The sequence below is a fragment of the Triplophysa rosa genome, linkage group LG16 (assembly GCF_024868665.1).
Source record: "Triplophysa rosa linkage group LG16, Trosa_1v2, whole genome shotgun sequence".
Taxonomy (NCBI): Eukaryota; Metazoa; Chordata; class Actinopteri; order Cypriniformes; family Nemacheilidae; genus Triplophysa; species Triplophysa rosa.
This window is the reverse complement of record NC_079905.1, coordinates 18,382,143-18,408,078: the sequence shown is the minus strand read 5'-3', so window position 1 is coordinate 18,408,078 and position 25,936 is coordinate 18,382,143. Positions and strand designations below refer to the sequence as shown.

Here is a 25,936-nt window from a genome sequence, read left to right as displayed (position 1 = left end):
AGGCAATGATCAGAGAGACCCAGAGCTGCTCTGGGAACAGAGTGGTATGCATCCCGTATTGTGGTGTAACAGTGATCCAGAATGTTGCTGTCTCTGGTGGGGCATGTGATATGCTGCCTGTATTTTGGCAGCTCACGGGAGAGGTTTGCTCTGTTAAAGTCCCCAATAATAATAATAAGAGAATCTATGGAATACTATAAATACTATGGAAAGCTGCCGACGGTGTACTCGCTCAGGGTGCTGCTGTTCGCTATGTTGTGTGGGAAATTCCCAAACTGTAACAACCGGTTCTTCATCAATGAGAAGATCTGGTATAAAGACGGCTTAACTGAAGGTGAGCTCTTTATCAGATTAACTGAAGTTCTGAATTATAGAAAACAGAACAAGTGCTTTGATAAAAGAATTCAATAAGATGATGAATCAGAGCGTGAAGTTTAAAGTGACATTCAGATAAACTCACAGTTTAAGGTCATAATCGTCTCTTCCATCTTTCTGAACAGAATGCTGCCGTTTGATTGAAGACTGTCTGCAGGAGGATCCAGAGAAACGTGTTGATCTGGAAACGCTCCTCACCAACGAGTGGTTTCAGGTACTAAGATGTTTATACACTTAACACCCAGCAAAAAAAGGGTTTTAGTGTTAGTCACTATTTCGTTTTTAGACAGAGCATGAGTCACATACAGTAAAAAACTTACTACATGTCCTTTGTAGAGGCTTCAGTTATTGAAAAAGTATTTCATTTTAATATTGCTGCATTTTCTGCATTTGTTTGTTGTTGTTGGTTTATTCTAAAATCTGGAAGTTGGCAAGTCAGTATGTGTCAATATCATATATTTAGACAATATACCATTTATGTTACTGTTTATTTCAGGACAAAGGTCCCGCAGACAGCCTTCAGACTCTCGTCCACTCTGGAAACCATGATGTCATTCAGCATCCAGATGATGATGGATCTGACTTCAATGGTCACGTGGACACTCCTGCACACTTCAGACAGAAGCAGGGGGATGTTGAGGAGTCCAGGGTGTTCAGGGTGAGTTTACTTCCATAATTCCAACATGACACAATTTATAAAACAGATATAGTCTGAGTCCTTGATTCTGATTGGTCAAAAGCTGTGTTTCATACACTCAATGATTAAGGCTCAATGCCAATTCTATTTTCTACCCCTTCGCCTACCCCTCGCCCCTTCCCCTTACCCCTTGAAACAAAGTGGCAAGGGGAAGGGTTACAAATTTTCCGCTAAGAAATGGGACACCACTACTACACTGGTATACGTTTATGTATACGTATACATAAAAATATATTTTCTAATATCGTGCAATCAGTGCTGTCCGCTAGCAAACTTTAGCGATTTTTTTTGAAAACGTTAAAAGAACATCACCGTAAATACAAACACAAGATTGAATGTAATATACATAAAATGAAAAATTGTCATAGCAATCATTATTAATGGCAACAATTACTTACATTCTCTTAGCCCTTCGTTTGAAGTGAGGTCCCGAAAAATCTTTGTTTGAAGGGCTATCTGGCCCTTCCCCTTACCCCTACCCCTCCAACCAAAAGAGAATTGAGACACCCCTACCCCTTCACGTGAATGCGCCAAATGGAGGGGTAGGGGAAAATGTAGGTGTAGAATTGGGATTGGGCCTTAGTGTATGGAGCGATTTTAGTCTCATTAATTATTCACGTGTAAAACAAGATACACACTGTTGGACTTTTTAGGCAGTCCTGCATGTTCAAAAATTTGCACAGAGACATTCTCCAAAATCGATTAGAAGTTTATTATCAGATGTAAAAAGGAGTAACAAAGCTTTGGGTTGTCAGACGATCTCCTCACTCCACCACAAGCCAACAACCCAAATTATTCAAAAACACCCATATTTATTCAGTATGTGACGTCGCTCGCATCTTCTGACTCCTCCTCTGCCTTTTAAGGAGTGCTGCTACCTTTCCACCAATCACCGTGCACCACGTATATCTGCAAAACAACATCTTTGCATAACACATGTTTTACATCCTGTGGTCAGTCGCCAGTTTTGAGGAATGTTCTCTAGAGACCGTTTCTTTTGGGGAGTGGTCTCCTAGAGACAGTTTCTTGTGGCCGGACAACATACCAACATTCTTAACATTCTTTTAGTAAAAAGAAAACACTCAATCATCTAATGCTTTTAATTATGTAGCGTTGTTTCTTAATCCTATGATTCATTAAAACACATCACAACTCATGATTATACTTAAAACATATGCAGTGGATTGATTCATAACATTTCTTTTATATGTGACTCTTTGTGTGTGTGTGTGTGTGCGTGCGTGCGTGCGTGCGTGTGTGTGTGTGTTGATTTAGATAATTTATGGTTCCAACCCCCACTTATCCTGTCTCACTTCGTTTGCCACAGTAACTTGCCACTGAGTAAAATAGAAAGCACATGACAAAAGCACACAGCTTAATGATTTAATGAAAGAAAACACTTATTGATTATATTGATAATTAAATCATACTTTTATCTGAAAAATATTCCCACAACACATGCGTAACAGTTTCACATGAACAAAACCTAATTTAGTGCACAAAGTATAATATACATTTACAAAAAGCAATTCACGTGCGTAAAACAAAACTATTTTCTCATAAAGTACGTTTCGCAAACATACGACTGTGCACAAATATTTCGAAAGTTTAAAATGTACAGTTTATCGTGTTATGTGAATGTGCAAATCGTCACTCACGTGTGAATCGCCTTGGATGTGTGTGTGTGTTTTTTGAGACTCCCTGGCAGCGCAACCCCTCCCACGTGGGTTGTCGTACTCTTTAGCCAATTAGATTCAACCTTACCATTCAACCAATCATAACGGGAGAGCACAGAACTCAAGGAAAACGCTCTGCACACCTTTTGCGCAGCTACAAATCTATGCGCACATACAAAACAATGTTTCCAAGAACTAGTTATTTATTGTCCTTGTTCATTTTAAACATACATTGTATGGACATACAAACATGAACATATCTCATCTATCAGGCACAGTTTGTTACCCAGACGGATTTTAGCAGTTGAATGGAAGTGACTGCTGGTTGTGTAGTTTTTAAGTGGTCATGTTCACTCACTATTTCATACTTTTCTCCTACAAAATAAATTAATAAAAACAGATTTATTGCATGGCTGTATTATGTTTTAATACAGCATCACAGCTCAGAGAGTAGATTAGCGAAACTGTACAAACGAGCCTTTAGTGCTAACATTAGAGCTCCTTGAGTTCTGTGCTCTCCACGATTATGATTGGTTGAATGGTAAGGTTGAATCTAATTGGCTAAAGAGTACGACAACCCACGTGGGAGGGGTTGCGCTGCCAGGGAGTCTCAAAAAACACACACACACATCCAAGGCGATTCACACGTGAGTGACGATTTGCACATTCACATAACACGATAAACGTGTACATTTTAAACTTTCGAAATATTTGTGCACAGTCGTATGTTTGCGAAACGTACTTTATGAGAAAATAGTTTTGTTTTACGCACGTGAATTGCTTTTTGTAAATGTATATTTATACTTTGTGCACGTAAATTAGGTTTTGTTCATGTGAAACTGTTTACGCATGTGTGTATCTTGTTTTACACGTGAATAATTAATGAGACTAAAATCGCTCCATATTAGTGTATCACTAACACACTCTTAGCAGTGTAAACATTCAGTTTCTGTAATATATATGTGAGTATGTAATAACATATTCAGCAACACAATACAGGTTAAAACATTTTTTTAACACCAACAATATATTTTAGATGTAAAACAGATATTATTAAATAGTTTTAGGTTAAGTACTGCTAATGTTTGGTGATTCATGTCTGCTGCATTTCTCTTTTAATAGAAATCAATGGCTGTCAATGTGAGATTGGTAAAATGCTGGGTCAAGGGCAGTTTTGGATCCGTCTATGAAGGGACCCGTGTGCAGGATGGCTTACAGGTTTGTTTTTTTTCTCTTTTTTTCCGTCTCGTGCTCATCTTTTTGATATCTTACTCTACTCTCCTTCTTAAATCTTAATGTATCCAGTGTCCAGTATCCAAAGTGGCGCTATAAGTAAATAAAAAATAAAATAACAACAAAGAAAAAGAGGAAATAAAAAGACAAATAAAAAATATTTTAAAAATAATAAAAATAAAAGCGCTTAAAAAGTCTGACATTAAAATCCTTAGTTTTGGATCTTGTTTTAACATTCAAAATTCTATTTTAAAGTCCATTGAAACACTTTAATAGTCACCGTATGTTTTTTTAATGCCCATTTCTCCACCCACCCCTGACCCCATATTTTTTCTACTATCACCTGTGTATGTTGTAGAACAATCCAAAACATTTAATGCAATTTGTTCAAATACATTTCAAATTATATTTGATTCAGACCTTTATTTTTTAGTTGAATCAAATTGACAAAAAAAGGTCAAAAGATCCTTTCATTTACAAATTTTATGAATATTTGCCAAACATTTACTATTAGACCACAGAGTTGATCAAGTTGTCCAGTGATGAGTTGCTGTAAATTTTGTAAAGATTAAACAACCTACAGTTAAACAAAAATGCAGCTGTCAAGAGTTTCTTACAAATTCAAGAAAATTTCTTACAAAATTACTAACAAAAATTAGAAGCTCAGCTTAACAGTTGTGTACTAGCTGAACTTCTAACATGCATTTATTTTAGATTGTTTCAATATTAGTTGCTGATGAGTTACATTACAACTTAATGTCCTTTTAGATTCTTGTACTTGACCAACCTTTCTTTTGGGAACTACATTTTTAAAGCCCTATATGGTTCAATACTAGAGATAAGGGTATCTATATGGCTTAATGAAAAAAAACTTAAAATGGACACATTTTCAGTCATCAAAAACTAATGTGGGTCATTTTTCAAAAATATGGTACTTCATTTATTTTAAAGAGGAATGTCTGAAGAACAAATAATGTTGAAACTAGAAATTAACATTTTTCCTTCTATCAAAACAACTGCATTTAACATAACCATTACAGTATCCTTTTGGCACTGAGTTACTGTTAAAAGTTATTGGGTTGAGGAACATTAACTTGCTCTTAGTAGTTTATTTATACGATTCTATGTCTTGGAATTATAGGCAAATTTGGATAAAGGGATGTTGTTAATTATGGCCCGAGCACCGATGATGTGAGGAATTGTTTTGTTCGTTATAATCTTCTAAATAAATCATATTCTTGAGAGCCTAAACATGCACGAAAGTTTGCACACATGTCAGGTGGTAAAGATGTATATCTAATATGGGTTTCAGAATGAAATGTGGCAAAAAGCAGGCCTTTAATATTACTTTCTTTATTAATTTAAAAAACACCCATATTTGCTGGCCAAAACCCCTCCTTTTCCCATACAGTGTTATACGACCGGCTCCATCTTGTGCAACTAGCGAATAGAGAAGGGTTTAAAAGTTGTCAGACTTTTATGTTAAAAGCAATATGAACAAGTACACACCCCTGACCCTTTTTTATTTATATACAAAAAAATTAAAATATCCAGATGCAGTCCAGGGACTTAATATGCAAATAACAACAACAATAATTATTATTATTAAACTATTATTATAAAAAAATAAACAATGGTCCGAAGAACAGGCACTACTTTGATTTGGGAGACGGCATGGTTGCTTGTTTGGTAATCTGGGAATGTTGTTTTTATTGTCACAACTATCTGTTTTATGTATAATATTATGTATCTGATAAAGTAATGCATCTGAAAATCTTACACATTATAAACATAATTTTTTGTAAACAAAAGAAGTACAAAACCACAGCAGCAATTATAAATAATCTTTTTATAAAATAATTCCACATTAACCACATTGTTATTAATTAGACACTAGTTAACAAAGTGGACACTACAAATAGAAATTAGCAGCCATGGTCCTCATTCTCTTCTGAGCTCCAGTGACAGGTTGTGTTGGAGTTGGAGTTTCAGGTGAAACCTCTTTAGCCGAGTCCGTCTCTACCAAATTAATACATGCTGCTGCTCGTGTGGTCATTACGGGCTCATTCAATTCATCTATTTTCTCTATATCACAGTTAGGATGGAACACTTTGTAGTATATAATTCTCAGGATAATTCCTAAAACGTACAAACTTGCTAGTGTGATGATCATTATATAAGGTCTAAGGAGAAGAATGCACGCATGCTCCATCTTCCACCACCAGAACCCCAGCAGTGCCATTGTGTCCAACCCCAAAACAGTATAATAGATGATGCTCTTTAATTTGGTGTTTTTGCTTCCTACATTAAACCAGCTGAAGTACCAGATGAGACCAACAGTAGCTCTGAACAGCCATTCCCAACGTGGATCTTCCATAAAATCCGTCTTCTGGCTCCAGACCACCAAAACCAGCACCATCCACACAGAGAGGAAGTGAGCAATAATGTAGCATGGAAATACAGAAGTAAAGAGTGCCAGAGCGGTTACACGGGGAGCGATAACTAACAAGTTCCAGAGGTAGTAGACAACAGACCGGGTCCAGGTCATCTTGCGTTTGTCAGGAAGAAATTCACGCATGCTCCGGTGGTACGTGACAACACTCAAGGCGATTGCGGCAACTGCTGCGAGGGTTTTTAAAGCTGAAATAAAATATTGATGTCATAAAATCTGTGCCATCTCATAAAGCAATTTCATAAAACTCTTCTGCATCACATTACAACGCCATCTTGTGGTCTTATTCTTACAGAAATCTGGTATATGGCAACATACTGTATGAACACATAGATATTAAATTATAGTTTATATTTAATTATCATAATTAGGGCTGTCAAACGATTAATCGCGATTAATCGCATCCAGAATAAAAGTCTGTGTTTACATAATGCATGTCTGTGTACTGTGCATATTAATTTAGTACTTATAAACACATACATGTACACAACATGTATATATTTAGAAAATGCTTCCATGTATTTATTTATATTTGCCAATAATTAAAAGTATATGTAAATGTTTATTAATATTAAAATTATATATTTTTCTTAAATAAATGCGTATGTTTTATAAATACAAAATTAAAATGCACAATACACAGACATACATTATGTTAACCCAAACTTTTATTCTGGATGCGATTAATCGTCATTAATCGTTTGACAGCCCTAAAATTATAGCCCTTAAGCTGCTTTACTTTTATGGAAAAAGCTTTTTTTGTTCCAAAGAAATTATAAATAATACAGGTTTCAAAATACATAAAGGCAATAATTCTCTTTTTTTGGGCGTAACACTCATATTCTCAACAAATGTTTTGAAGTTTAGGTCATACCTGTAAAAAGCTGTAGTTCTTGTCTCATTGCGATTATCGACATCATAAGTGTGAGCTGTGGAGCATTTTCAGAAAACGCCTCTATTAGTCGGAGCATATAAAGATCATGGTTAAGGTTTACAGCAACGCCTTCCTGGAAGCAATCAGGCTGTCGAAATCTGCGTGTTGAGATTTCCACAAGCCCTGCATACCTGTGAAAACAAGACACTTGCTTGTCAAGATCATAAAAAATGTAATAGTATAGGACTTTAGAAAGTAAATACATTCTGATTCCATGTAACAAAGTAACGGATGATCTGTTTGTCACATACCTCAGATAGACTCCAAGCTGCATGGCGTGGAATGCTTTGAGTAAATTATGCTTGTTTACATATTTTTCCACGTGGGTCTGAAGCTTGTCCAATGAATCAGAATACCAGCGCCAGCTAAACACCTGCACTAACACTGAAGAAAACAGCAGCAGGAAGATCATGACACCCATGTACACATGAGCCCCATCCTGATAAAACGATACAACAGTCCAAACATCCAGTCCTATATCCAGAAGGGAACTTAGCAATCCAAATAATGAAAAAATGTAATCCTTCAAAGTAAAATGGAAAGGGAAGGTTTCTTCCATGATTCAGTCCAGTACAAAATAACCACTGTACAACATCACGATGGTGATTTAATGGATATATACTGTTGACAACTAATGAAACAGAAAGTAAACATGTAACACACCCACACAAAAACTCCACCCATGTCATTATCAATGAATGATTTGTCATGTGTGTCGGAGTCGGACTTAGTAAATGAATGACAACGCTGGAACATGTGACCAGACATTTTGAAATTTCAAATATTTGCAGTCTTTTAAACAAATACATCAGCTGTACAGCTGAAATCAGATGATTTACAGGAAGGCTGTAGAAAGATAAAAGTGATTAAAACTTAGAGTTGCTGTAACATTAGGCTATAACATTGTCTAGAAAGGTAACAATACCATATTGGACAATAGCAAAATAATAACAAATAAAATGTGAAATGTATTACGTGTTGTGTGTTTCATTTGATTACTTTGAAATGAAGATATTGCTAATTATTCAACATTAAGGGAATGTATGCTTAATGTTAGTGTCTGTACTTCCATTAGGAAGAATCTCACTGATATGCGATAAGAATGAATTTCTCTGAATTGCAATGAATTCAGTTCCACTTTGTGTAGTTCCAATTCACATTCAATTCAACATCCTGTAGGGTGGAGTCAATTCAAATTCATTCATTTAATTGAATTAAATTCTGAAATTCTGAATTTTGCACAGCCCTGATTCCCAGCTGTGCTTCTCGACAGCCTGGTGAACAGTTGTCAAGTTGACCAACTAGAAATACTTGTCAACGGTTACTCAGAAACAACAACAAAAAATAAACACAAAATACAAGCTTCAAACAGTCTGGCTGAAAACAGATTTATATATAAAATACAAAACACTGCAGAAGAGTAACATTAAATCATAACTCGCATGTCACAGCACGATAAGCACACACAAGATTAAGAAAACAAGCCGTTTTACCATGCGCATGAGACTAAATAGATGAGACTACTGTATGACATCTAGTTGGCAGGAAACCACAGCCACAGACAAAAAGTATTGTATAAGAAACAAGGTTAACATTGCTGCAAGGAAAAACTAATATTGCGTTACATAAATATTAAAATAACATAATTATAAATGTACTGAAAATAATGGACCAAACAATGGTACTGTATGGTGGAAAACCTATGTAACATGTAAGAGAACAATGTACCTTATTTGTAAATGCGTTCACACTTCAGTGTTCTTCATTCCATATTCAATATGGAATCCAATATGGATTATCTCTGGGAGTTTTCAAGTCATTACAAATATAACACTGACATTAATATACATTGTGTGTCATAGTGTTTACAGAAGCTTGACCTTTGACATAATGACAAAACACGCCCCTGTCAAAACAAACAAGTAGCCTAATAATGAAATGCATGACCTCATTTGGATTGGTTTTACATTATGACAGAAAACCCATTAGCATTTTATAAAGGACTTTTTGACAAAACAGGAAAACAACAAAAACACATAAAACTCAACACATAAATACCATTCTGTGCAAAAAAATAAAGCTTTGGCCACGTGACTGAGGTTGATATGTTAATTTATAGATGCTCACATGTTTGTATTTCATAAAATACCAAAAACAGTAATAAACAGCGATTACACTATTATGGTGTACACTGTCAATTTCCTCTTTAACAATTCAAATGCTCTTAAAATAACACTTTACCTATAATTACTGCCGTAATTTCCCCACCCTCATGTCAATAGGTTCAAACCTGCTTTTCTTCCATGGAATTTTCTTTCTGGGATTTTCTATTTTCTATTCAACAAAGGCATACAGTATATAGACCAGCGGATGCCAAGCTGGAAAGAGAAACAACCACCTATAAAGACATTAATAAGATATTTACCCGAGAAACCGATGAAAAAGAGCAAAACATACTTTTTAAAATCTAATCCCTGCATGTGAACTTTCTATTTCTCACACAAATTCATTGTATGGCTTTAGAAGATACGAACCTACTGTCGCGTATGAGTAGTGTTAATGACAACTTTAGCTTTTTTGTAGCTTTGTGACAGCCCTGGTCACTGTGTACTTTCACTTTGACAAAAAAGCAATGTGAACAACCCAAAGTCAGTCATCATGAAAGAATAAGACAACGGAGTATGACAACATCCATTTCAATGAGCTTTTGTTTCTAAACGCATGTTGGCTGGCTTAACTTTAAGTTTAACATTTTGTACAAACCTTCACAAATATAATACGGCAAAATGTCCAGACTTTCCAATCGTTTTCACAATACTGATGCATTACTTGCTTCACTTCTATTCGTTTTAAACGCAGAGGATGTCTGGTTTGTGTAAAAGTTAGCAGCATGCCTGCCCATCCTTTTGTTCAAGATGTGAAAAGAAGCGGAGTCAGTCTGAACGGTGCTGAATGGTTGCACACCGTCAGATACATCATCTAAATCCTTCCCAGAATCCACCGGTCGCCACAGCTTGGGGTGAAAGCAGTTATAGTAGAGAACTTTAATAAGTAACCCCAGAACATATGCAAGAGGAACGGAAATAACAAGAATAAGGGCGTACGACCGGGTCATTTCCAGATCTCGGTAGCACCACCACGTGACCAGAAGAATGCCGCTGTCTACGATCATCAACAAGTGGTAGATGATACTTCTGCCTCTGGTGTGGCCTTCAGCCACATTAAACCAGCTGAAGTACCAGATGAGACCTATGATGGCCCGATAAAGCCATTCCCCCACAGCGCTGTCCATGAAATCGGTGCGTTGTCTCCAGGCCCAGAAGACAAAGACGGACCACAACAACAAGAAGTGAACCGCAATATGCCAGGGCAGAACAGAGGCAAAGAGAGCGACAGATGCCACACGTGGACCAATCAAAAAGAGATTCCAGAGGAAGTAGACGAGCGAGGACGTCCAACCCTGTTTGTCCTTGTCAGGAAGAAAAGAACGGAGCGATCGATGATAATCCACCACCATCCAGGCTATAGAAGTTGTGGAGGCGACCGCACTCACACCTGTACAACAGACACATCAGGATCATGAAAAATAGGCAGAATGTGTTACATGAAACATTTATTAAACATAAAGATCATTATTATAACTAATTATTTCTAAGGAGGAAATAAGATAAGAAGTAATAGGACACTGAGTTTGTTCTGACAGGGTCAGATTGATCTCTGTATCCAAACACAATTTTTGTAATGCAAAATGAACAACATGAATGAAGCCACACAAGTTGTGTGTCATACCTTCATACCTACAATGACAAATGATGAAGTTCCTGGTTTTGTTTTATGTCAATGCTGGACTTGAAGTAGACTGTACTCTAAATGTACCACTTCGAAGGAAGCGAATACAACCACATAAAACCACACACTTCTGCATTTTTGTTTTAAACCTATCTTCATATTTTTTCTCTTTACCACAGTAACCACTGACTAAATGTATGTTAAGCTGCTTTGCAACAATGCAAAATGGCTAGACTATATACATAAGTAATACTATATAAGACTATATATAATCGATCCCAGGGGATTGCACATACTTAGAAACAAATGTATAGGATCATGCAAAGTCACTTTGGATAAAAGCGATAAAATGTAAATATATAAGCACTATACAGAATAGAAATAAATGTTTCCCAAAATCAGCCTAGGGCAATAACAGAACACACCCTATCCACAGTGTAGGGACCGATCAGACAGAATGTGTTTTTTGCGCCTCTTTTGAATTGTTTTCAGTTGGCAGGGAGTGTTTTGCACGTTTTTGGTGGAGCCCTCTGGGCTCTCACTAAATCCTTGTGTTTCGAGTCAGACGAAACCTTTACCCTAGCCCACACCCTAACCTAACTCTAACCATCTAAACTACCTATGATTGTTAAACTTGCCAAAAAACACGGTTGCGTGATGACGGCTCTGAGCGCCTGAAGTTGAAAATAAATCAGCTCTGAGCAGAAAAGCGGTTGACGTCAGGCGCCTTTTTCACATTGTCCAATCGCATGAAAGGAGAGGCGGGCCTTTCGTTGTGGTGACGGAACTTTACAGTTGCTTCAAACATCTGGAGAGTTTTTTTTTCAACAGCAGTACGTTTTTCTTTTTTAAATATATATATATATATTTTTATTAGAGATTAATATAAGTAACAAAAGCACCGTAATTATACAATATAAACAAAGAAATATATAAAAAGGAGAAAGATGAATAACAATATACCAATTATATAATAATACAAAATATAAAAAAGAAAATTAAAAAACACAAAAATAAAAAAGGGCATTCAATTACAAAAAATTTAAAAGCTTCAAAACGTTTTGAGTTTTTTCAAGCTTCTTATTCTGTGTTTTTATATTTAAAATGGTTTTAAAATACAAATCAAGATCAGTATGGCAGAAATATATTACATATGATGGTTTTGAATTTGTTATTTTGGTTTTATGGATGTGAAAGTGACCTATTAGTCAGATATGGTGACCCATACCCGAAATGTGACCTCTGCATTTAACCCATCCAGTGAGTAGTGAACACACGCACAGCAAGTCGTGAACACACGTACAACCGGAGCAGTGGGCAGCTATCACTGCAGCGCCGGGGAGCAAATAGGGGGCCTTGCTCAAGGGCACCTCAGTCGCTACCCACAGGCCTTGGGAATCGAAAAAACTTTAAAAGGTTAAGAACATAATTTTGTTTGTCAGACTAATAAGGGTTCTGTATCCCAAGTAAGATATCACATGGCTCCAAGCTTAAGGTGTCAAGGTGTAATTTTGTGGTCATATCCATTTTAAAATCAATCCAAAATGAAAGTGAATAAGGGCAATAATAGAACAAGTGTTGATATTGAATATTGTATATTCATGATATTGAATATACTTCTTGGTTTTTTTTAAGAAATTTTTAAGCCAATTAATTTTTAAAATTTGATTAAAAGGTGTCAAATCAAGGACATTTAACCCACCTTCAGATAGCTTATTCCCAATGACACTTTTCTTGATCTTTTGAGGTTTATTCCTCCACATAAATATGTAAAGTATTTTATCCATTTGTGAGCAAATACATTTGGGGGTGCTAAGTGAGGTAAACGGATAGGCTGCTCTTGAGAGACCTTCTGCTTTACTCAATAGAACTCTCCCATGAATAGAAAGATCTCTAGCTAGCCATGAGCTATATTTCTTTTGCATTTTTTCAATAACAGGTCTAAAGTTTGACTCTGCCATTATTTCAGTATTTTTAGAAATTCTAACACCCAAATAAGTTAATGTCTTTAACAGATATATTACACACAGTGGACAAATTGTCATTCTTGAGTTGTAAAATCTCACATTTACCCAAATTTAAATTTAACCCTGAAAAATGTATTAACAACATTCAAAGCCAGAGGTGCTTCATCACTATCCCCTAGGAAAATGCAAGTCATCTGCAAGTTGTGTTTTTTGTTCAAGTGTTATTTTTATTTGTCTTTCATGAATTTGAATACCTTTAAAGGGGTGTTGGTTCACCATGGCCCGGTTTCACAGACAAGGCTTGGCTTAAGCCAGGACTATATCTTAGTTGAATTAAGATATTTATGTTGCTTTTATGAAAATGCCTGAGAAGAATACATTACTGGTGTGCATCTTGAGACAAAACAATGGCACTGATATATTTTAAGATATTTCTGGGCAAGTTAAGACAAGGTCACACATTCCTTTTAGTCTGAGACTAGCCTTAAGCCTTGTCTGTGAAACCGGGCCTATATGTATTAAAACTTGAGCTACAACTAAAAAAAGAAATGCAGAAATTGGACAGCCTTGTCGGATACCTCGGTTCATCTCAAATCTAGGTGATATTCCATTTGAAAGTTTAATAGAACTATTACTACCAAAATACAAAGTCTTAATACTTTTAATAAAATATTGTCCAACACCAAAAAAATTCAAAGAGTCAAATATAAACTTGTGACTAACTGTATCAAAGGCTTTTCTAAAGTCAAGAAAAAGTATCAATGGATCCCCATCAAGTAAACGATTATATTGTACTAAATCAATAACTAAACGAATATTACAGGAAATATGGCGTCCTTTCATAAATCCACATTGAGTTTCATCAATTACTTCATTTAACACATTTTTCCTACAATTTGCAAAAACTGCTGCCATAACCTTATAGTCATTATTGAGCAATGAGATGGGTTTTCAATTTTCCAATAGCAATGTATCCTTTTGGGGCTTAGGAAGCAACGTTATAACACTCTGTCTTAAAGATGTTGCTAAAAATTCATTAGTAATGGCTTCTTTATATACATCTAAAAACGTCTGGAGAGTGTAATGCAATAATGAAAGAGAAACTTGTGCTGCAAGGTCAGAGCAGGCGCCTTTTGCTTGTAGCCTACCTGTTTTAGTTTCTGCTAATATTACAGTTAACAGCAACTACAGAAAAAGTGCATTCTGTGTGATCGCCCACTAAATATGCTTCTATCCACAGGTGTACAGCTGTAGTTTCTACTGCTACAGGGTTGAAAATTTATTTTTATGTAACAACTCTCATTTACTTCCCGAAAATGTAAACACTTTGCATTCCTAAGGACAGATCTAAAACCGCACGGAATCGCGTCTAAAACCGCACGGAAAACGCGAGCCGCGGCGCTTTCTCTCATCAAATGAACCGCGGTGCACGAGCGGCACTCTGAAAAGTTAAACTATTTCCATCTACTGTAGATGCCTAGAAAAATGTGCGCGTCGCCCCCTTATTTCAGCGCGTCTACATTTAAAATAACGAATATGCGCACGGAAAATACACAAAATTAGAATCGGGCCTAAGACCAGAGGGATGCTGATATAGTGATAACAGACAACTGTTGAGATGTTTGTCAAAAACAATGGGGTAAACGTGGTCTTCATGATTGCCCCAGGTTGGATTTAGTCACATGGTCAACGTAAGAATAAAAAAGGAAACATTATATACACTGTCTTTATAGTTACATTTGTTGCAACTACATTATACTGAATCGTTGAACTATATACGTAATGACGGAACTTGGGAGCAACAATGGTTTTGTAAATGACACCCCTGGATGACAATGTCAGCCTCACCAAGCATGACAAAATCATTTTTAACACAAACCGACAAGAGGAAACTGAGCACAAATTAGAGGAAGTTTAATTCTGCTATTTGTTAGTGTTAATGTAAATGACTGTATTAACCAGAAACGAATGCACCTCATGTGAACTGTCATGCTGTAGGTTAATGTGAAGCGGATACCCACACTGGACCATCCTTGCGTGGTTTGAGCGCAGCATGATGTACATCATGAGGGTGAGCTGAGGCGCGCTCTCACAGAAGGTCTCGATGAGGCGAAGCATGCTGAGGTCATGAGTCATATAAACCGCATATTCTGATCCAGTTCCCCCTTGTCGCCACACACGAAAGCCCTGCCAGATAGCTGACATGTGCCTACAGAGAAAGATTACAAAAAAGCAACTATTAACATCAATTTAAAGTACCGAATTGACCAAAAACACAGTATTACATCACATGTACATAAAACTATTTAGAAATGACATGGTGTACCTTGAAGCATAATGTGAATTAATATCAATAAGTAACATGTTACCGCCAAAATACTGTACATTTACGCATTTGGCAGACAAGCGTCTGTGCATTCAAGGTATAAATTTGATCAGCACATCAGTACAGGAATATCATGCTTTCTGCTGAAATTCTCATTACCGTAACACGATCTGATTTGTGCATTATATGTTGTAATTTAAACAGAGTAAATGTAATATTCTGAAAAACATTTGGATGTTCTACTAGATGTTCTCAAATGACAAAAAAACAACAACAAAATCTTTGACATAATAATGAAGAAATAGTGGAAATGAGAAGTGTCCACCGTGACTGATATTCTCATCCTCCGTAACATTTTTAAAAGACTGTTTTAAACACACAAAGATATTTACATTAAGTCTGAATTTATGTGAAGAAACACATTTGCCGGTACTTTTCAACTGGCTTCCAGGTTAACAGATTACTTTATATTTCCCTAGTTAAAAACATAATATTCTCTTGTCACGCACAGCCTTTTCATTCTCATAACCGATACAGGTAGTTTTCCGAATTAAAAAAATAGTTACATGAATAATTTTAATTACAATATAATTCATTCATGTCTTATTATGTAATAAAAACGTAGGCATCATGGCTTCGCTTGGCGAAACATTCTAATGGATTGACAGTTTTAAAGAGTTACGGTAATGAGAATTTTTAAAGGGATAGCTCACCCAAAAAATTTGTCAACATTTACTCACCCTAAGATTGATCAAAACCTGTATACATTTCTTTGTTCTGCAAAACACAAAGGAAGATATTTGTAAAATGTCTGGAACCAAACAGATTTCGTCCCCCATTTACTGACATAGTAGGGAAAATAAATACTATGGGAATCAATGCGGGATGAGATCTGTTTGGTTACTGACATTCTTCCAAATATCTTCCTTTATGTTTATCAGAACAAAGACATTTAAACAGGTTTGGGACAACTCGAGGGTGAGTAAATGATGATTCATTTTTGGGTACACTGCCTCTTTAAGGCCTTTTTTGTAAAAAAAAGGTAAAAAATTGTTTTTAATCAATGCTTTTAAACATGTCATACCATCTTTTTAATGAATTGTTTAATAAAATGGGTCGATGTTTGACATCTTGAAACCAAGATTTCGTAAGAATCACCCACACAGAGGCCAAATGTATATAAAAAGTCCAAAAAGTGTATAGCGGAAAAGAACTATTTCAGGTATTAACCGTTCCTCAGTGCCATGTGTTCTGTGTGTCTCATTTGTGTCTCTTTTCTACAAGAAATGATCTGTCGGAGTGACAGTGACTGAGGTCCATGTGACATAAACAGGGTTGTGACTTGTGACACTTACAGGGGAATTAAAAGGAAAATGTTCACATGTATCTGCAGTCATTTGGTTTTTGACATACAGTAATACCAACCATACCGTTCATGTAAACAACATGGGCAGTTTTGGTATAACACCATCAAACACCATGGTTCCAGAGTACTTAATGTAAGGGGTTATTACTCTGACAACACCGACTGTTTATTATAGTTATTAAATAATATAAGCAGTTCACCATTCTTGTTTTTCGGGCTCTAGGTATTTGCATGTAAATATTTGGATAAAATGTGACGTCTCACAAGCTACAACAAGCACTATACCACAAACTCCTGCTGCATTTTGTAATCGAGTCGTAAATAACTGTACGCCTGTCACGTGACATTATAAGAAACGTGTGATGCTAGCCAAGCGGCTTGCAAAAATAGCCCTTATAATTATAATAATAATACATAATAGGCTACAAATTATACTAATGATTCAATGTCAATTATAACACACTATGAACCAACAGCTGACCATTAGAAAATTCCTTTATGTAGTATTACAGTCCGGTCCAGATTCTGGCCAGAGAGAGATCTGCAGCCTCACCTGACGAAGAAACCCAACTGACACACATGCAGGAAGAGCGCAAGTTTCACATGTTTCACTCCGCCGACGTGGCAGAACAAAACCAGATTCCCGGCTGATGTCTTAGAATCAAAGTCCTCCAAATCACGGTCATACTGAAGCCAGAGCCAGCTAAACATCTGAATGATGACAGACGATACGAGCATAAATCCCACCAACACTCCGAACCACGTGAGATTTCCATGCACGTAAAACTCCTTCGCCACCCACAGATCCGAGCCCACGTCAAACAAAAATGTGCATACGCCGATGATAGTGAAAACAAAATCCAGCCAAGAATATTTAGAAGTTGGACACTGCATGTTGGGATCAGCCCGCCCCGCACTCAACGAAGCAACTGGTTGAAATATAATCGTAGTAGGATGCATCTAGCAGAGCAACGTTAGCATGCTGAGGGTTAAAGGTAAAACCCACGCATAAAAGTTCAGCAACTTGCGTTTAATTTCCATTAACACACAGATTCTGCGCGCAAATATCTCGCATTTAAACTATCTGTTGCCGCAGACACGCTTTAAGCATTGCAACTCTGTATTTGTATAAACAACAATAAAGCGGTCACAAACATTGCCATACAACGTGAGTCACGCCCGCGTGACGTCACGCGAATACTGTATACCTATATGTGACCCTGGATCACAAAACCAGTCTTAAGTAGCACGGGAACATTTTTAGTAAAAGACAAAAATACATTGTATGGGTCAAAATTATCGATTTTTCTTTTATGCCAAAAATCATTAGGATATTAAGTAAAGATCATGTTCCATGAAGATATTTTGTAAATTTCCTACCTTAAATATATAAAAACGTTATTTTTGTGAGTGGATGGTCTGCCACAGTGCCCCTGATTAACAACTTCAAAGGCAATTTTCTCAATATTTTGATTTTTTTGCGCTCTCAGATTCCAGAGTTTTAAACGGTTGTATCTCAGCCAGATATTGTCATATTCTAACAACTCGTATATCTATAGAAAGTTTATTTATTCAGCTTTCAGATGATGTAAAAATCTCAATTTCGAAAAATTGACCCATAAGACTGGTTTTGTTGTCCAGGGTCACATATAAGGAAATACAAACAACGCCATTAGTAAATTTCAGTAACGTAAATACAGTGTTTGTACAAAATTTCAATAATCTGCATAAATAATTAGTTGTAAGAAGAAAATGTGACATTTAATAATACATGTAAATTAATATAAATAAAGACTAGTGTATTTAAGTATAATTGAGGGAAAATGCAGATAAATATTATTTTTTTTAAAGTTAAATGCTTTCGTGAGATACTAAACTGAATTTAGCAGTTATTGTAGTGGTCATTTTTACTAAATGCATCATTTGAGCAAGTATGCATTTCGACCAGCAGAGAGCAGTGTTGTACTGTAACAAAAACATTCAAAGACTTGCATAGAAACTATGCAAAGAAACATTATTTTGCACTTTAACCAGATGCTGCTTTGATACTAACTGGTGTAGCAGTGATGAGATGTTTGCTCTTAATTGATTTTTCTGCTCTGTGTACAAGTGCAAATTCATCACAGTAATCACACGTAAAGAGATGTTAAGTTCCATGTGGATGAAGTTTTGCCATTATTGATTAAGGTACTGCAGCCAGATATGACATTTTCTGATTTGAAAATGTCCAAATTGTTTGGTCCTGGTTCAGTATTTTTGGGAATATATATATTTTTAGAAAATAAGCATTCTCTTGCTGGTAACACGTACAGATAGACTGAATGCGAAGCTTGTCCCACGAATCCATATGGAACTAGGCCTGCACTTTAGAGGACACCACTTTATTTTGGACCTGTGCACGAGATGAATTATTATATACAGCGGTCACTCTTTCTGGAAGTTTCTTTAGAAGATCAGGCTGGTCTTAGATGTTCATGCCATAGTGATGAATTAAATTACAGATCATAGGTTTCGCATTTTGGTGGACCCATAGCTGAGTTAATGCATAAACATAGCTTTAAGTTATATCACAAATAAACACACCTTTAACTACAGACCAACAGCACACGGCCACTGCTGTGAAAGCATGCAGAAATTACACATATTACCTTAAGCAAACACACAAGACTTGAAGGTCAAAGGTGTGGAATGTAAAACTATAGACGCTAAACTTGCAGATTTAAATTTTAAGGTTTTGCAGCTTGAGGTGGAATGGCTTATTTTTTTAGTTTATTATGGTCCATATCAAAGTAAATGTTTTTTTCCTGGATTTCAGATTTCAGATTGTGGTATTATTCATATACATCATATATACAGTATATATATATATATATATATATATATCATATATGTGTTCATTCCTCGTTCACAATGTAGGCTACTTCAAATTAATTTGGCTAGAAAACAATCACACCATTCAAGAAAATTTTACCAAAATGTGCAGTCTCAGAATGCACATTTATGTGGTATGTGAAATATTTGTTAAAATAATAAACTTACTGTAAAGAACTAGGTTTAGGGTTACATATAAATACGACATTCACATGCCAATAATGTTTTTCTTAGAGGGACGACATTTACAAACATCTTTGTATTTTAACTGTGTGTTTTTTGAACAATGTAATGTGATTACTAAAATCTAGTCACAAATGTAACCACTTTATTTGTGTTAAAAATGTGCTACGCGGTTGCAGTTATTCCAGGATACTTTTCTGAAGTGGGAACATGCAAATTTTGCTACACATTAAACTGTTAATTAAATCTTTAATTTAAACTCTGTTACATACATTATCATTGTCGTGTAAATAACTAATAAATAATGTAAGTGCACCACTAAAGACTGACATTGACACATTATTTTGTTTCCTCAAAAAGGCAGATTTACAGAAAAATAACATACAGCTATATCATATAACTTAAAATGCTTGCTGTCTGGAGGATGTTGTCACATAATTTTGCCTATGGCTATATGTGTTATTTTTCATATGTTATAATGCTTTTTAGCAGAAGACAATTAAGACAATAATCATAATAACTAACTTATAGCAAGATGAACATTTGTGTTAACGTTGAACACAAAAAGATACAGATATAGACATTTACAAAGAATATACTCAAGAAACTTGGTATATGATAACACATACAACTGTACTTTTACTTTTCACAGATTAACTTCCTGGGATTTGAACATAAATCATCAAACCACCAAGAAGTTTGACCCTGTTTTTCGAAACCACCACAGTTTTCTCCAGAAGGGTCCTCGCCCTTCCAGTTATCAGGTTCACTTGGTTCATTTCGCCTTGTATGCCAAAATATGTAACAATATATAAATAAACTGTGAATCTGTATGTTCTAATAGTTTTTTTCTTTACTAATGCTATTTTCAGTTTCAGTATATCATTACAGTACCAAATAACACAAAACATGACAACATGTTTCTTACGTGTCTCCTGAGAGGGTTGTGTTGTCCACCCATTCAGTGTCCTTCAGAGTATAAATCATGCAGTCCAATCCAATAAGACTCCTGCAGAATTGAGGCCAAATAACTCTGAAAAATACAAAAAAAAATGTTTAGGATTCTTTACAATATTGTAAAGTTTAAAGTATATGTAAAGCTTTGATGTCTCATTACTTATCCCATGATTTCTATTGTAAGAACTATTGCTACATAAACTAAACATAAATCTAACATAAAATGAACCTAACATGCTACAAATGAAATGTCTTCATCACAAAAAAAATCTGAAAGTTCCTGCTTCTACTTCCTAGTTTCAGGTTCTATTTTCGGCCCTATTCATGAAAAAAGTGCATCATGTGCTTTTCACTTGGAAGGTTTGTCCCTTTTTGACCCAACCTTTGGGTTTCAAATGAACCCATGGCAAGTAGTTCCAAAACGCCGGGTTGTTTTAACCCGTTAGGGTGAAATATAAACATTTTCTGGGTTAATTTATCCCAGCGGTTTGTCTGCTTTTGACCCAAGACTAGGTTGAAAATAATCCAGCATTTTTTCAGTGTTTTGATTAGAAAAATACAAAAAACACACTTCTCATACCTGAACCTCGTTGCTTGTTCAGTTGACCTCCCGTTTTCACACAGAAATCTTGACTTTCCATCCAATTTCGTTTTTCAGTAGAAAAGTAGTAATACTTTTTCCTCCGTATGGTTTTGTCTGAAAATTGTAGTTGAAGTGCTTAGTAATATACATATATATATATATATATATATATACACGGATGCAAAAAAATATAAAGATGTGGTTAGAGTTTGACTGTACTTCTATTCTATAAATCACTCTATTCTACTGTATATATCACTATATCACTTATTATATATTATTCTGATTTTACAAACTTACTATTACGTGAGGAGAGATGGTCTTCAGTTGTGTTATGTTTAGCTTCAAGCTCCTGGTAGCTTTTTCTCATATCTACAAAGGATACAAAGGCACAAACACAATAGGAAAGGGGTGTACAAAGATTAAGCTGATTTTTCTTGGTTTCTTGGTTTATGTGCCTAATATAATAAAACTAAAGTAGACAAAACACTCAAGCTCAGAGCACAGCTCATTCACTATAATATACTGAAAATTGTGGGTTTTAGCGTTCATTCTGTATTTAATACTTAAGCATATAGGAGAATCTTGCAAAAATGAGGAAAAAAGGTCATGTGCACCCTAAAGTTGTATTTATAACACTTTTAGAAGAACCTGAAGATGATGTTTGTCTAAATGGTTCCAAAAAGAACCTTTAACATCTGAAGAACCTTTCTGTTTCACAAAATGTTCTTTGTGGCGAAAACATTCTTCAGATTATACAAAGGTAATAAGGAGATGGTTCTTTCTAGAACCTTAGACTGAATGGTTGTTTGTGAAACCAGAAATTCTTCTTCTATGGCATCGCTGTGAAGAACCTTTTAAGCACCTTTATTTTTAGGAGTGTACTACGAAAATATAGACAGCACTGTTTGAAGAGCTTATTGTCTGACCTGCAACAACCATGATAAAAAATCATTTTATCAACCTAAACGAATAGGAATTTCCCACATTTGGAGAACTTGCGGCTACACTCTTAAAGAAAAGGTGCTTCAAAAGCATCTTTGAAGCCATAGAAGAACCTTTTGGTTCCATAAAGAACCTTTAACACCTTTCCGTTTCAAAAAAGGTTCTTCGGATTATAATAAAGTAATAAAGAGATGGTTCTTTAAAGGACCTTTGACTGAATGGTTCTTTGTGGAGCCAAATATGGTTCTTCTATGGCATCGCTGTGAAGAACTTTTTAAGCACCTTTAATTTCAAGAGTGTATCAAAGCAGACAATGCAGATAATTCATCTTCTAGTCCGAGTTCACAAGTGTTGTTTACTGTTTATACCTGGATCCTATTTGTCTACAGTATATCATACTTGTTTTGAGTTTTATTCATCCATTTATTCATATTTGTTACGTAATTGTTTACATGGTCCAAGAGTACAATTCTTGTGAACTTTTTTCCAGCTCTACCAAAATAAATGCTGATCTCTGCAATAAACAGGACTGTAACATAATACCCGACAGTGAGTTTCTCTTCGTTACATGGAGTGAGAAAGAGGAATTTTAAAAAGCGGCAAAAATGTATCTTCTACTATTAGTCTTTCATTATGGTATAATGACATAAAACGTGAATTAAAGGGACAATAAAAAGCGGGTGTGCTTGATATTAAAATATTTAAAAGCAAAAGTCTGCAATAAAGAAGTCAATATCTGTGTGCGTGATTTGTAAAGATTGCTCATTATTACTCAGGTGCACATTGTAATACCCCAAAAATAAACTAGTAGTAGTGTCTATAAACTATAGTGTCTATAATCTCATGAATGTTAATAGAATAAAAAGATAAGGAAAATGAAAAAAAAAAAAACACGGCTCTCTTGACTGGATAACTTTAGTTGCTTGAATAAAGCAACACACATACACACACAAATAAGCAAAACACAATGGAGCTTGGAATAAAGCCGTGGCCTCAAATCAACTCAAATCATACTTTAACCGCAAACCACAATGGTTAGGCCAGTAAAAGTTAGACCAGTTCAAATGAACTCACCTCCCAGAGACACTTGAAGTTGATCAAACTCTTCTTGTAACCCTGTATGAAATAAAGAAAAAAGTGAATAAATCTGTGTCATACATAATGAACCTGCATTAGGAAAAACTTTGTACCTGTAGCATTTTGCTCTTGTGAAGCTTTGCTGTAGCGCACTTTTAGTAAATCATATGATCCAGGTTGTTTGGAATCTAAATGAGAATACATTAGAGGTCCACTGGTGGAATAATAGGTAATACAAAGTCTCATTCATTTATTTAAAACGTTTTTTTTTGTCAATATCTCAGGTTGGTCCAAGATATTCGATGAATGTGTTCTGTTCATTACACAAAGCTGTTGTGTAGCTTCAGAAGACTTGTCCACTATATTCAGAAACTGGAACAGAGTTGAGTGAGTCCGTTTTTGATGTTTTGTGGGTTAAGAGACATTTTGCACCATCACAAGTTTAAAGCTATCAGATACTCACAGAGAATTCCCAGAATGCATAGAGCCAGCAGAGCAGCGAGCAGACAGACGCAGAGCACCATTTGGACTCTTCTATGAGACATATATTTCTCTGTCCTGAATTTGATCGCCCACTTTGAGGCATCTGTAACCATCGACACACATTTTCATATCACGTTTGAGCAAATACTGTAATCAGTGGCATACAATAACATAATCGCTTATACAATACTACCTGTACAGCATTCTCTGAAGAAAAGCAAACAAAGGGAACAATGTTGTATTCCTGAGCATGATCGAGAGGCACCTTCTGAGTTTTTTGTCTTTAGATTACAATCTAAATCCTCACTGTTTCCATGAACATCAATGTCTGAAGGATGTTAAAGAGAAGAGCTTGATTAAAGTTGGTAGTCTTGGAAATCTTGTGCAGAAATGTCTACATATAAACACAAATGATTGCAAATATACCGAAACACCTCAAAGACATAGTTGCCATTTCAAGCTTTGCCACATCTAACTGCTTAGTGGACAGCAGTAAATGACGGAGTGACTTGACTCTTTTAAATGTGCAGAGAGCAGATCAAGTAAAGAGGAAACAACAAGGATCGCTACAGGCACGAGTGTACATTTGATTTCTTTTTAATATGTGGTCAGCAAATTCAGTTGCTTACCTTCCAGTAACAGTCGATCATCCACATCAAATTCCAGTGAATATGCACTCTGATAAATGTTGGTTTGTTCCAACCCTTAGCTGAGTAACAACAACCCAGCACAAGTTAATTTTTATCCAACAATTAGTTTTAGCAATTTTACCCAACCATGGGTTAAAAACAGCCGAGCATTTTAAAATGATTTATAGGCTTTATAACCTTTTTTAATCTATAAAACATTGTGCCACACCTGTGGTAATCATGTAATGAATATCAATTCAACACCTCAAAATTATATTTAAAAAAAGTTATGAACCCTATTCATCTAAATAATCTATCACGCATGACAAAATAACGCCTATGAATATCAGTGATTCCTTACATTGTTGTGTACTTCAGATCAGAATATTAATTTTACACTAAAGTTGTGCTCTTAACAACAATAAAAAAAAGACTAGCTCATTCAAGGTTTTTTTTTCGCCAATGTGTGCCGACTGTAAAATGTTGTATATTATGTATCTCTCTGAAAGCTTTAACGTGTAAAACAAGATTCGATTTTCATATATTTTCAGGACGCGAGGGAACAGTATGACTTTCCATCTGCTTTAAATAAAAGATCAAGAATTACTCCGAGACAATTACCTGTCAGTTTAAAAACTGGGCTGTATTCACTAAACATCTTTAGGAGAAACTTATGTGAAAATAATGTGTCAGTCACATCTGTGACCCTGGACCACACAACTAGTCATAAGGGTCAGTTTTTCAAAATTGAGATGTATACATCATCTGAAAGCTGAATAAATACGCTTTGCGTTTATTTATGGTTTGTTAGGATAGGACAGTATTTTTAACTTTTTGGAAATCTGGAATCTGAGTGTACAAAAAATATATATTGAGAAAATCACCTTTGAAGTTGTCCATCAGAGGCGCTGTAGCATGCCGTTGCTAAGAAGAAACACAAAGAGCAGGCAGCAACGAGTGAAGTCTGTAGGCGTGTTTCTAAAGTTTTCATATATTTACGCTTATATCTTCATGGAACATGATCTTCACTTTATATTCTAATTATTTTTGACATAAAAGAAAAATCGATAATTTTGCCCCATACAATGTATTGTTGGCTATACATGCTACTTATGACTGGTTTTGTGGTCCAGGGTCATGTTACTGATTAAAACACTGCCAGACAATCACTGTGGTCTGTGGGCACGGTTAGTAAGCTTGCTAACATCACCCATAGCCCCAAAGTCAAACCCGCTCTTCATATTTGCTTACATTTTCTTTCTATAAATTAGTAAAAGTAGCTCTCAGCAGCTTTGTGAAGTGTCTATCCTGTTATCTAAATTTACCGCCATCTATTTGTTTCTTCTACAGTCTACCCTTTAGATGAGCGGCTGGCCTATGTAACAATGACAAT

The 25,936-nt window shown here is 35.6% G+C and overlaps 2 protein-coding genes across 2 annotated transcripts; both read right to left on the bottom strand.

Moving 5' to 3' along the window:
* Positions 1 to 5,495: 5,495 nt before the first annotated feature.
* LOC130567212 (XK-related protein 8-like) lies at positions 5,496 to 8,078 on the bottom strand. The gene is made up of 3 exons (XM_057355168.1): positions 7,619 to 8,078; positions 7,308 to 7,498; positions 5,496 to 6,621 (listed from the first exon to the last, which is right to left on the bottom strand). Exons 1-3 carry the CDS (start codon positions 7,924 to 7,926, stop codon positions 5,894 to 5,896), a joined length of 1,227 nt encoding a protein of 408 aa, XP_057211151.1. The 5' UTR covers positions 7,927 to 8,078; the 3' UTR covers positions 5,496 to 5,893.
* Positions 8,079 to 8,739: 661 nt separating this feature from the next.
* Positions 8,740 to 17,970, bottom strand: xkr8.3 (XK related 8, tandem duplicate 3). Its single transcript, XM_057354910.1, has 3 exons — positions 17,369 to 17,970; positions 15,145 to 15,332; positions 8,740 to 10,922 (listed from the first exon to the last, which is right to left on the bottom strand). The coding sequence occupies exons 1-3, from the start codon at positions 17,773 to 17,775 to the stop codon at positions 10,177 to 10,179; spliced, it is 1,341 nt and encodes a 446-aa protein (XP_057210893.1). The 5' UTR covers positions 17,776 to 17,970; the 3' UTR covers positions 8,740 to 10,176.
* Between the last annotated feature and the right edge of the window lie 7,966 nt (positions 17,971 to 25,936).

Bases quoted from the DNA above. Each gene is read 5' to 3' on its own strand.
- LOC130567212 (XM_057355168.1), bottom strand. From the start codon at position 7,926: ATGGAAGAAACCTTCCCTTTCCATTTTACTTTGAAGGATTACATTTTT. The intron at 7,499-7,618 runs GTATGTGACAAA...TTGTTTTCACAG, and splicing joins CAGCTTGGAGTCTATCTGAG to GTATGCAGGGCTTGTGGAAA. The intron at 6,622-7,307 runs GTATGACCTAAA...ATTTTATTTCAG, and splicing joins AGAACTACAGCTTTTTACAG to CTTTAAAAACCCTCGCAGCA.
- xkr8.3 (XM_057354910.1), bottom strand. From the start codon at position 17,775: ATGCATCCTACTACGATTATATTTCAACCAGTTGCTTCGTTGAGTGCG. The intron at 15,333-17,368 runs GTGAGGCTGCAG...CTTTCTCTGTAG, and splicing joins CAGTTGGGTTTCTTCGTCAG to GCACATGTCAGCTATCTGGC. The intron at 10,923-15,144 runs GTGGGTATCCGC...TCTGTTGTACAG, and splicing joins CCACGCAAGGATGGTCCAGT to GTGTGAGTGCGGTCGCCTCC.